This window comes from Pleurodeles waltl, chromosome 2_2 (assembly GCF_031143425.1).
Source record: "Pleurodeles waltl isolate 20211129_DDA chromosome 2_2, aPleWal1.hap1.20221129, whole genome shotgun sequence".
Lineage (NCBI taxonomy): Eukaryota > Metazoa > Chordata > Amphibia > Caudata > Salamandridae > Pleurodeles > Pleurodeles waltl.
Window position 1 is genome coordinate 391,198,652 of NC_090439.1, and position 12,478 is coordinate 391,211,129.

A 12,478-nucleotide genomic window follows, 5' to 3' on the forward strand; every position below is an offset into this window, starting at 1 on the left:
ATCATTCCTATAACAATCATTAGGATTTTGGGTACCCTATTACTGATCAAAGCAAAAAAAAAAAAAAAAATACATGGGTGGAAGCATTCATTACCCAATTAAAGCAACAGCAAAATAAACATGTAATCATGTCTGGGGCACAAGTGAATTCATTTTGTAAGTGCTGGGCATTGTAGTCTTAATCCTGTTTTGGAAAAATGTTTCTATGAGGTTACACTTTAAAAGATACCATTTAACATAAATGGTAAACCTGTATTTAAAGTTGCAATTCAAAGAACCATTACTGAAGCTTTGTCATGTTCCTAACCAAACAATCTTTCACACTGCAAACAAATCCGTCCAGTTAGAATGAAACATTCATTTTGACTGCACCTGGAATTTACTTTATTTGGATAATTTGTTTATAAAATGAAGAGTTCAAAGAATGTGTTTCATGTAAGATTTAACTGAAACACTATAAATGCATTTGATTTCAGCGCTCAGAGGATTGAGGAGTTGAAAAATAACTGAAAAAAGAAAATGCTTTATGATGAGGCAATGTGATGTACAGTATTTCTTTCTTCTCTTTTTTTTTTTAAAGGAAAGGAATCCGTATTTCAAATTCGCTAGTGCCATGGTCGAACCACAAAATAATGCAAAATTTACAATAGACCGCATGGTGACTTAAGAGGGGACACAAAAGTTATATGCAGAGAGCATACTGTGGGAGTACAAAAAAAGAAAGCATTTTGAAATACTGAAACAAGTTACTTAGACCAGTTAGCCTCAATCCTCAAACATTTTTTACTTCTGATGGATGCAATATAAGTGCTGCTGAACATGACTATATACAGCAATACTCAATCTGTTTTAAAAACTACAACCAATACCAAAGTGATGTGAACAAAAATAATTCTTGAAAGGTTAGGAGACTGTGCTTATAGCAAGGTAGTGAACGGAATCATTGCCCGTGATACACAATTGATACCCATACCATGCAATGGCCAAAACAATGAAGTACCTTGTATGTTTTTAATCACAGGCTGTGTAAAAGAAAAACACTAATGTTTTTATTGGAAACCGGATTGGTTATGTTCAAAATAAGCTTTAAATTTTTTTTTAAAAAAATACAAAGTTTAATTACTTTGATATACTGAATAGCTTCTGCCGAGTGTTTTTTTTTTTGGGTTGCCTTTCATTATGTTGAGCTTGAACACCATTAATATTAACCATTTTTGGATTGCATCTCCAAGGATTTATCGAACCATGTGATTTGAGAATTCTGCATCTGAGTATTTCTTACAAGCTCAGATTCCTGAAAATCATTGCTTTATATTCTGCACAGACGGCACATTTAAAGACTTCTAGGTAACCAATACCTACAGATGATTTTCTGGACCTATTTCTCTAAAGAAACCACTTGGAGAGATAAGTCTAAATACAACCATTAAATAGAAGCAATACTGGGCAAGATTGGAATCCATACAAACTAATATTAAGAGAGACCTTCCATTCATTCTCTAGAAGCAACAATATTCTTCAGCATTAAAACGTACTGCAACTTACAGGAAGTCTAGCACTTTGGTGAGTAACAAAATCTGAATGGACTATTGAACTATATTCACAAAGAAAACAATTTCACTGGTATGGATAAACAGTAAATAAAATGCAATTTAAATATGTATAAGGAGAACTCAATCTATATCATCAATACACAAAAAAAATGAACAAAATGTTGGCCATATATTCAAATACGAAATAATTGCTGAAGCACTGTGGAGAAAGAAAGCCAAATATGGATTTTCAGTTGGGATTATCTATTAGGTACGGCACACATTAGTATATAATGAGCTGTAGGTTTCACTAACAGTTCACCAAAATCCTGATCATGTTTTCCCAATTATTGTTTTAAAGCAGTAGCCCTTGCAAATTATGTACAAAATGGGCATCTCACATCCAGCCTCTGTTAAGCTTCACGGAGCAAGGATTTTATGAAGGTTAAGTCTTTGCAGTTCTAGAGCAAACACTGGCCCTGTACCTTCTAACACTGGCGCACAACTGCTATGCGCAATACATTTAATAAAAACCTCAAGGCAATTCTAGAATTCCCTCAGAACCATACACAAGTTTGCATATCAAGTCCACGGGGGACAATGTGATTTAATGCCCAAAATATAACATTTAGCTTAAAAAATTGAGACTGTCTAGAAGAATTTACATCTAAACGGTCAAACTAAGCAAATGGTGTGTGGTTTAATTTTTTTTTCTTAGAAATCACAGGCAGGGCTTCTGGTTTAAAGATCAATAAAAGATTAAATAAAAAAGATAAAATTAACATGTTTTGTATGTCAACTGTAGTTGAATATACATGTAATGTGCTTCTCAATGCATATAAATCACAGTGGATAGCAGCAAAGAACTTGACAATATTGGGGGATCTCATTATTCACATTGTAATCATTTTGTACACTGGATGACAGAAAAGTAGCAATTCCACACTTTTGAAATCCTTCAGAGATTTGCAGCATCTCCAAAGATAGGAAAAAATAAATGAAAATCATTTCCCCCAGCAAACTAATTGTTGAGACAGCAAATGTTTCCGATTGCAGTTTGTAAACCATATTTCAATCACTTTCTTCTTCCCAAAGTGCAAGATGCAAGATTCCCACAAGCATTCAGTAGTGCTTTTCCTGCAAGTAGTCCTTCATTTTGTTTGGCAAAGGCAGTTTCTGAATCAGGTCTATTCTGGTGTACTGGCGTATGACAAAACGGCACAGGTACTGTAAGGAGCGCACCTGCATGAATCGTGAAACCGGATTTGTTAATCGGACAGGATAGGTGGCAGAGCCAGGCAACCTTGACCGTGAGTAGCAAAATGCTCCATTTTCAGAATCTCTGATTGAGTGCTCAATTAGATCAACTATAGAAGTGTGCCCTTCCACATCTGGTTGTTCATAAAAGCTAAACCTACCATTAGAATGCTCAATTCTGGTGTGGAGTGTTTTCCCATGAGACCGAAAACTTAAGCTTAACAAATAACGATCATCAGAGCTGTCTCTAACAAGGAAAGACCCATCTTGAACATTAGCAAGCTTTTCTTCTGCTTCCCAACGTGTGATAGGGCCCCAGTACCATCCCTGTTTTGCAAGCTTTTTTAGTTCCTCTGTAAGACTAGTCACAACCAAATGCCCATTGTTCTGGACAGAGTCATAAACCCGTCCAACTCCGGGGGCAGAATGAGGGTCAAAATTTAAATGACAGCGCATGCTTTCTGAAACCTGGGCATCTGTGCCATTCAGTCCACTAAAGTTCCTTTGGATTTGACTATTAGGCATCGGAGGTAGCAATGGGGAGAGTGGAGGGACATCACCACGAGTATCTCTCGGGCTTTGCAATAAAACTCCTGTGGTACCAATCAACAAACTATCAACTGCATGATGGGCAAAGATGTCTTGAGGAACCATTACATCATGTACCACATGTTGGCGGTCTTCATGAAAACTGCTACTCCCCAGGGAAGGAATGGTGGAAACCTCCATGGGAGAACAGCTATCCAGACAGTAAGAACGTGGTCCTTCTAATGGGTACATTCCATCATCTAAAGGCACATTATAATGTATGTAGTCCTGAGGCATGAGTCCTATGACTACAGGCAAATGTTCATCCATATGAAGATGCAAATCTCCATTTTGAGATTCTGCACTTTTTAATACATTGTTCTGTTCTTGAAATACACTGTCTGACTGCAAGTCATGGAAGTCTTTCCGAACACCATTGAGTGCTGGGCTAGGGGCATGTACCAATGCTTTCACTTTCACTTCCATTTTGATACAGGTCTCCTCGGAGTTGGTAGATCGTAGGGGCCAAGGAGTTGGGCTGTAATGGTGGGTCCTAAGTGAGGTGGATCTTAAAGGTCTTTGAGCCCGGACATCTTTTAACATTATTGGGGCTGAGGAGGAAGAGAAAGTGTCATCTTCAACTGAGCTAACCGATGCATTGACTTTCTCCTTCTGCTTTTGCTTTGCTGACAGACGACGCTTCAGTGTACCCATTAAACTCTCACTTTTGGTTCTGATTTTTCCACTGCTGTTTTCATCTTCACTGTTCACTTCACAGCTTGACATGTCTTTGCCATAGCAGCTGCCAAACAAGGAGTCATCTTTGCAGAAGTCATTAGTAAGTGATGGCTGCTGAACCACTACAAACTCCCCATCATCTTTGCTTTTGTTTAAATTGAAGGACTTGCGAATTGTTTTTAGGCTTATTTTCTTCATGGTGGTAAACTATTCAATCCATCAAATGATGTGTTCCAGTGGCTACGCCCAAAGAAAATCAGAATGCAGCTCCTCCTTCATTCACAATGTTATCCAGCGTCATTTAACTTCAACAGCCATTTCCTACAAATAATTACACAAAAAAAAATACAAAGGATCACTTAAAATTACTGATCATCTTGTTTCCCCAAAAACAATTTCCAATTGATGACAATATTAGAGTCATTAACTACAGTACCTGGATAGTTAAACTCATCTTCATAATTCTAACAGAGTTTAGGAGGGAGCATTAATAAAAGCAATATCTTCCACCAAGTGTCAAGGAATACAAGACTATAAACGAGGTAATGTCCACTGAAGCCTTGTTGCTACCTTCGAGTTCTAATGTAGAAAACTCCTAGAGGATGACAATTAAATCAATTCACTATTATGTATTCAGCTTCTCACCCCCTCCCATCACCTCTCCTATTCCTAACTGACTTTACAAACCATAAGGATAGAAAGCGCAGTCAAGTTTCAAGGGATCAAGCATATAAAAGTGGTTCTGGGCTCAGTCATCACCATCTCCAACTTACTTCACCATATCCCAAACGCATATCACATAACTTAGTGGATACAAATTTTGTTTTAAATTGGATTCACAAAACACATTAAATATCTCACACAATTTCAAGAAGATATACCTCATAATCCAGTCTTCGAATACACTAACGTAATCACCATAAAACAAATAATAAACAAATCCTGTAATTTCACAAGTGCATTTAAAAAAAAAAAAAAAAAAAAAAAAAAAACACACAGGGCAATGGAAATTCTTCTCACCCCCTCAGAGAATTTCCTGCAACTTATTTCCAACTTATCAACCTGGAGATTAAACGAATATTCCCAGTGGGAGATCTTAAATCATTTTAGAATACAAAGGAAGAGATGGAAAGAATTCCAAACAATGGTAGGTCACACAGTAAGCACAGAGAATAAGAATTTTCCTTAAAAATTAAGCTGCATCCTTTAGTCGGTGATATGGAAATAAACACTATAAAGGGTAGGAATAAGAGCAAGGCCACTTTCATTACTACTAGGATTAAAACTTGAATCCCAGAAACAGCTTAAACACTAGACTTGTCTAAAACATAGGTTTCTAATTGCTGCTTACTGCTGTGATTTACTTCACAGTACAGACAGGTAGTTGATGATAAATACATTTAATTTAAACAGAGTGTAATGTAGCACCCACCTGTTTAAAAACAAACTAAGCTGCAAGGAGCAAATATTCACTGTAGGAGGAGTTTGCTTATAAATACTGCACCACTCTCCCACACAGAACACTTAATGCCTTTCACATCTTCCCGTTTACTTATGATTTGCGTTAGTTTCTTTAACGACTCCACTTGTAACCTCATATATCATCCGTATCCTAAAATCAAGTGTTTTGGGGAGTACAACTTACTAATCAATTATTTCATTGCTCAAGGCTTCCCTTCCCATTTCATGTCTTTCCGAGCGCTCCTGCCGCGCGATCTCATGCCGATCATACTGCAGGAATACCCACAAGACAACTGTGAAGATTTTTTGGGGGAAGTAACATGATGGGAGTGACCACTTTGGCAAGGGTCGCTCCCTCCCCAAGGGGGGGCTCGGGGGGGGGGGGTTGTAGGGGACAACCATTTTATCTAAGGCCATTACAGCTGCCTCCCCCCTCCCCCCCCCCGGGGGCATATCAGTCTATGTTAATTAGGCCGATCTGCCCCCAGGGGAGGAGCCATTAGACACCAGGGATGGGTTTATGTGTATAAGGGGAGCTCAATTTATGCCGATCTGCCCAATTTGGGGGGCAGGGGCTGGGGGGGGCTGAAACCACTAGGCACAGTGATTTTTTCTTTTCTTTTTTAACAGCTGGGGAGCAACCCACTAGGCAAGGGTCACTCCCCCGGGAGGGGTGGTGGGGGAGCATTTATTTTAGGCCATTTCTACCCATCTTGGGGGGAGAAACCACTAGACACCAGGGATTTATTTTTTTGCGCTAATTTCACACAAGGGGTGCGACTCCTTAGGCAAGGGTCATTCCCTGGGGGGCAAATGTGTTGGGCCATTTCTGCCCCCTTGGGGCCAGATCGGCATATTTTTGTAAGGCTCATCTGTCCCCAGATACCAGAGAAGAATTTCTTCAAAAAACAGGAAAGAGGGTGGGGATATGGCCATACCCTCACCCCCAAATAAATGGGGACAAAGTTGTTCTTAGGGCAATTACTCCCGATCCACTCCTGGGGGTGGAGGGGTGATGCAGAAAGTCAATTAGATGCCAGAGAATTTGGGAAAAAAAATAGTGGGGTGGTGGCTACCAACCAGTAGGGGCATGGTTATGCCCCCACCCCAACTGAAGGGGTAACAGTCTTTCAGCACCCCCCTCCCCACCAGCACACTAAAAGATCTTACCCCCAACAGGACATTTGATTATTTTGGTTTTGGCTTTACATTTGGGCCATGAGAACTTGTCTAACTCTCAAAATCGTTCCACTTGGAATGGTGAGGGCTGCACTTTTTGGACTTTGGGACGCTGCCATGTAGAAAAGTCTACAAGACCTAGACACATCTAAAAACTAAACATATAGTTAAGTCCATGGGGGAATGCTTCACATAACTCTGCCTAAGCTCTTCCCTCCGCTTCCCCATCTAACTCACCAAACCTCACTCTACTACCGTGACCTCCCACACAACCCTACTAAATTCTCCCGCATTTATCTCACCCTGCTACTATGCTCTCCCTAACCCTTCCACATACTCTTCCCTCCTCCACCCCCCTTTACTCATCCCAAGCCTTTGGGTTGAGTAAATTAAGGATATACTCCCAATTAATACTTCTGGATTTCTTTCCTCCTCCACCCCTCCATTACTCCAGTCAATCTAACTAACAAACGCTCATATCCGCAGCTCACATTAACTCATAATACTACTAAAACAGTACTCATTATTTCCAAGTTACTAATCCATCACTAATTCTTGTTTGGTTCCAGAGTAGCGTGCTACTCACCGAAAAGCTCTTTGACGCCTCGTCAGGGGTAGTAAGCGCTATATAAATACAATTACAATACAATACATGCACCCCGCACCATTTTCCTACCCACAAGCCCTGCAAACCTCCAGCTTTGCTTGAAATCACATTTTCCCCACATTTTTTTGATGGAACCTTCCAGAATCTGCAGAAATCCACAAAATTCGTACTACCCAGCATAGTCCGATCTATACCGATAAAAAGAATCTGCCCCACTTGTTGGCCTAAAAATGTTTTTTCCAAACTGCCCTTTTGGACCCGCTTTGGTTCCCCCTCATTTTAGACACATTTTTGGCTCGTCCGTGTCGCAGGTACTTGTCCCACCTACACAAGTGAGGTATAATTTTTAATCGGGAGTCTGAGGATAACATTGGGTGGTTGCAAATTTGTGCGGTGCAGTGATCCCACACACAAATGTGGGAAGAACGTGATTTTTTTTTTTAGCTAGATTTGAGATTTGCTGAGGGTTCTTGGTAAGAAAACACTGAGGGATCCACACCAGTCCCACCTCCATGGACTCCCTTGGGTGTCTGGGTTTGCTGTTTTCCGTAGATGGCTGCTGAGGACCCAACATTTAGGTGCCTCCCCTCCCCCCCACCCCATCAAAAAGACGTTGTTTTGTATTTGATAATTTTGATGTGTCCACGTAGTTTTTGGGGCCATTTCCTGTCACGGGCACTAGGCCTACCCATACAATTGAGGTACCATTTTTATTAGGAGACTTCAGGAAATGCTGGGTGGAAGGAAATTTATGGCTTCCCTCAGATTCCGAAACTTTCTATTCCCGAAATGTAAGGAAAAAAAGTGTTGGTTTTTTTGGCCAAATTGAGGTTTGCTAAGGATTCTGGATAACAGAACCTGGTGAGAACACCACAACTTATCCCATCCTGGGTTCCCCTAGGTGTCTAATTTTCTGAAATGTCCAGGTACGGTAGGTTTCCTAGGTGCCAGCTGAGCTAGAGGCCAAAATCCACAGCTAGGGACTTGGCAAAAAGCAGGTCTGTTTTCTTCGAGAAAATGTGATGTGTTCACGTTGTGTTTTGGAACATTTCCTGTCGCAGACACTAGGCCTACCCACAAAAGTGAGGTAACATTTTTATCGGGAGACTTGAGGGAATACTGGGTGAAAGGAAATTTGGGCCTCCTCTCAGATTCCAGAACTTTGTCAACAAAATGTGAGGAAAAAGTGTTTCTGGCCAAATTTTAAAGTTTGCAAAGGATTCTGGGTAACAGAACCTGGTGAGAGCCCAACAAGTCACCCCACACTGGATTTCCCTAGGTGTCTAGTTCTGAAAAATGCATAGGCTTGATAGGTTTCCCTAGGTGCCAGCTGAGCTAATGGCCAAAATCCACAGTTAGGCACTTTCCAAAAATCACATCAGATTTCAATGTAAAAATGTGAAGTGTCCATGTTGCGTTTCCTGTCGTGGGCATTAGGCCTACCCACACAAGTGAGGTACCATTTTTTAAAATCGGGAGATTTGGGGGAACACAGAATAGAAGAACAAGTGTTCAGAGATGTGCAAATAACCACTGCTCCTCAACACCTTATCTTGTGCCCATTTAAAAAATACAAAGGTTTCCTTCATACCTATTTTTCACTCTTTATATTTCACCATATGAATTGCTGTATACCCAGTGCACAATAAAAACCCATTGCAAAGTGCAGCTCCTTTATTAGCTCTGGGTACCTAGAGTTCTTAACCTACAAGCCCTAAACCCCCGCAACCAGAAGAGTCCAGCAGACGTAACAGTATATTGCTTTCGAAAATCTGACATCACAGGAAAAAGTTAGAGTAAAACAAGGAGACATTTTTTTTGTTTTTTTTTCCCTCAATTTCAATATTTTTTTATTTCAGCCGTTATTGTCTGCAGGAAAACCTTGTAAGATGTGCACAAATGACCCTTTGCTGAATTCACAATTTTGTCTACTTTTCAGCTCTCCGGGATCCAGCATTGGTTTCACACCCATTTCGGTCACTAACTGGAAGGAGGCTAATAGCACAAAAAATAGTAAAAATGGGGTATGTCTCAGTAAAATGCCAACATGGTGTTGAAAAATGTGGTTTTCCGATTCAAGTCGGCCTGATCCTTAAAGCTGGAAAGATGATTATTTTAGCATCGCAAATCCTTTGTTGATGCTATTTTCAGGGGGGAAAAAAAAAGACCACAAGCCTTCTTCTGCAGCCCCCTTTTCCAATTTAAAGAAATAAAACATCTTTGCTGTATTTTGGATAATTTCTTGGTCTCCTCCAGGGGAACCCACAAACTGAGTACCTCTAGAATACCTAGGATGTTGGAAAAAAAGGACGCAAATTTGGCGTGGGTAGCTTATGTGGACAAAACGTTATGAAGGCCTAAGCGCAAACTGCCCTAAATAAAAGGCCTGGCACCTGAGGGGGAAAAGACCGTGCAGCAAAGGGGTTAAGTAGGGGTTCCACATGGAAAGCTGGGGTTCAACGTACCAGACAGACCAATGACCAAGGTTTACACAGAGCCCACAGACACTTAAATCAATCATTTGTAGACTCTGAAAATCTGATAAAGCAAGATAAATCTTGAATTTTCAGATCCTGAAATGTTTTTAATAACAGACTGTTAAAGCTGTTGTGTTGTGAAAACTGCTAAATAACAAGGACAGATCTGAAAGAGCTAGACCTCCAAACTCAGTCATTTTCAAACCTCAATTTTCATTCTGGGATGTTTATAGAGCCACATAAAACTTGGTGTTAATTCTTTATGATATACTCTGCATCCCACGAGGAAAGTCTGTATGTATGTATGTATGTATGTATGTATGTATGTATATGTATATATATATATATATATATATATATATATATATATATATATATATATATATATATATATATATAAAATGTCACTGACCCAGTGTACATCTGTTCGTGGCATTAGTCGCTGCAGATTCACATGCTGTGCACATCCCGCCATCTGGTGTTGGGCTCTGAGTGTTACAAGTTGTTTTTCTTCGAAGAAGTCTTTGAGTCACGAGACCGAGGGACTCCTCCCATTTCAACTCCATTGCGCATGGGCGTCGACTCCATCTTAGATTGTTTTCCCCGCAGAGGGTGAGGTAGGAGTTGTGTATGCCAGTAATAGTGCCCATGCAATGGAGTGAATGCGTATGTACATAATGAAGTTTAAAGTAATATATTTACAAATGTTTAAGATCTACTTCTAAACGGCTACAGGCTCCCGGGGAGGCGGGTGGGCGCATGTGAATCTGCAGCGACTAATGCCACGAACAGATGTACACTGGGTAAGTGACATTTTCCGTTCGATGGCATGTGTAGCTGCAGATACACATGCTGTGCATAGACTAGTAAGCAGTTATCTCCCCAAAAGCGGTGGTTCAGCCTGTAGGAGTTGAAGTAGTTTGAAATAATGTTCTTAGTACAGCTTGACCTACTGTTTGTTGCCTGTTGTGCAGTTAACACATCTACACAGTAGTGCTTGGTAAATGTATGAGGCGTAGACCATGTTGCTGCCTTACATATTTCGTTCACTGGAATATTTCCTAGAAAGGCCATGGTAGCACCTTTCTTTCTGGTTGAGTGTGCCTTTGGTGTAATAGGCAGTTCTCTTTTAGCTTTAAGATAGCAGGTTTGAATGCACTTAACTATCCATCTAGCAATGGCTTGTTTTGAAATTGGATTTCCTGTATGAGGTTTTTGAAAGGCAATAAATAGTTGTTTTGTCTTTCGAATTAGTTTTGTTCTGTCAATGTAGTACATTAGTGCTCTTTTGATGTGTAATATATGTAGTGCTCTTTCAGCTACTAAGAATCTGGCTGTGGGAAGAACACTGGTAATTCTACCGTTTGATTCAAGTGGAACGGTGAGATTAGTTTTGGTAAAAATTTAGGATTTGTCCGTAGAACAACTTTGTTTTTGTGTATTTGAATAAATGGTTCTTGAATGGTAAATGCTTGAATTTCACTCACCCTTCTTAGAGATGTGATGGCAATTAAAAATGCAACTTTCCATGTTAAATATTGCATTTCACAAGAGTGCATGGGCTCAAAAGGTGGACCCATGAGTCGTGTTAAGACAATGTTGAGGTTCCATGAAGGAACTGGTGGTGTTCTTGGTGGTATAATTCTCTTTAGGCCTTCCATAAACGCTTTTATGATTGGTATCCTAAATAATGAAGTTGAGTGCGTAATTTGCAGGTAAGCTGAAATTGCAGTAAGATGTATTTTAATGGAAGAGAAAGCTAGTTTTGATTTTTGCAAATGTAGTAAGTATCCTACTATATCTTTTGCAGATGCGTGTAAAGGTTGAATTTGATTATTATGGCAGTAATAAAGAAATATTTTCCACTTATTTGCATAGCAGTGTCTAGTGGTAGGTTTTCTAGCTTGTTTTATGACCTCCATACATTCCTGTGTGAGGTCTAAGTGCCCGAATTCTAGGATTTCAGGAGCCAAATTGCTAGATTGAGCGATGCTGGATTTGGATGTCTGATCTGTTTGTGTTGTGTTAACAGATCTGGTCTGTTTGGTAGTTTGACATGAGGTACTACTGAAAGGTCTAGTAGTGTTGTGTACCAAGGTTGCCTTGCCCATGTTGGTGCTATTAGTAGGAGTTTGAGTTTGTTTTGACTCAACTTGTTTACTAGATATGGAAGAAGTGGGAGAGGGGGAAAAGCGTACGCAAATATCCCTGACCAGTTCATCCATAGTGCATTGCCCTGATACTGATGTTGTGGGTACCTGGATGCGAAGTTTTGGCATTTTGAGTTTTCTTTTGTTGCAAATAGATCTATTTGTGGCGTTCCCCAAATTCGGAAGTAAGTGTTCAGTATTTGGGGGTGAATTTCCCATTCGTGGATCTGTTGGTGATCCCGAGAGAGATTGTCTGCTAACTGATTCTGAATCCCTGGAATAAATTGTGCTATTAGGTGAATGTGATTGTGAATCGCCCAATGCCATATTCTCTGTGCCAGGAGACACAACTGTGTCGAGTGTGTTCCTCCCTGTTTGTTTAGGTAATACATTGTTGTCATGTTGTCTGTCTTGACAAGAGTGTATTTGTGGGTTATTATGGGTTGAAATGCTTTCAGCGCTAGAAACACCGCTAACAGTTCTAAGTGATTTATATGAAACTGTCTTTGCTGAATGTCCCATTGTCCTTGGATGCTGTGCTGATTGAGG

At 40.1% G+C, this 12,478-nt stretch overlaps 1 protein-coding gene across 3 annotated transcripts in view; it reads right to left on the bottom strand.

Moving 5' to 3' along the window:
• Positions 1-360: 360 nt before the first annotated feature.
• SOCS6 (suppressor of cytokine signaling 6) overlaps positions 361-12,478 on the bottom strand; it is a 72,833-nt gene continuing 60,715 nt past the window's right edge. For all 3 annotated transcript variants that reach the window (XM_069219892.1, XM_069219893.1, XM_069219894.1), the window contains exon 2: positions 361-4,376. In XM_069219892.1, coding sequence (XP_069075993.1) covers positions 2,655-4,253 — 1,599 coding nt within the window. In that variant the 5' untranslated portion in view covers positions 4,254-4,376 and the 3' untranslated portion in view covers positions 361-2,654. The remainder of the gene's footprint in view (positions 4,377-12,478) is intronic.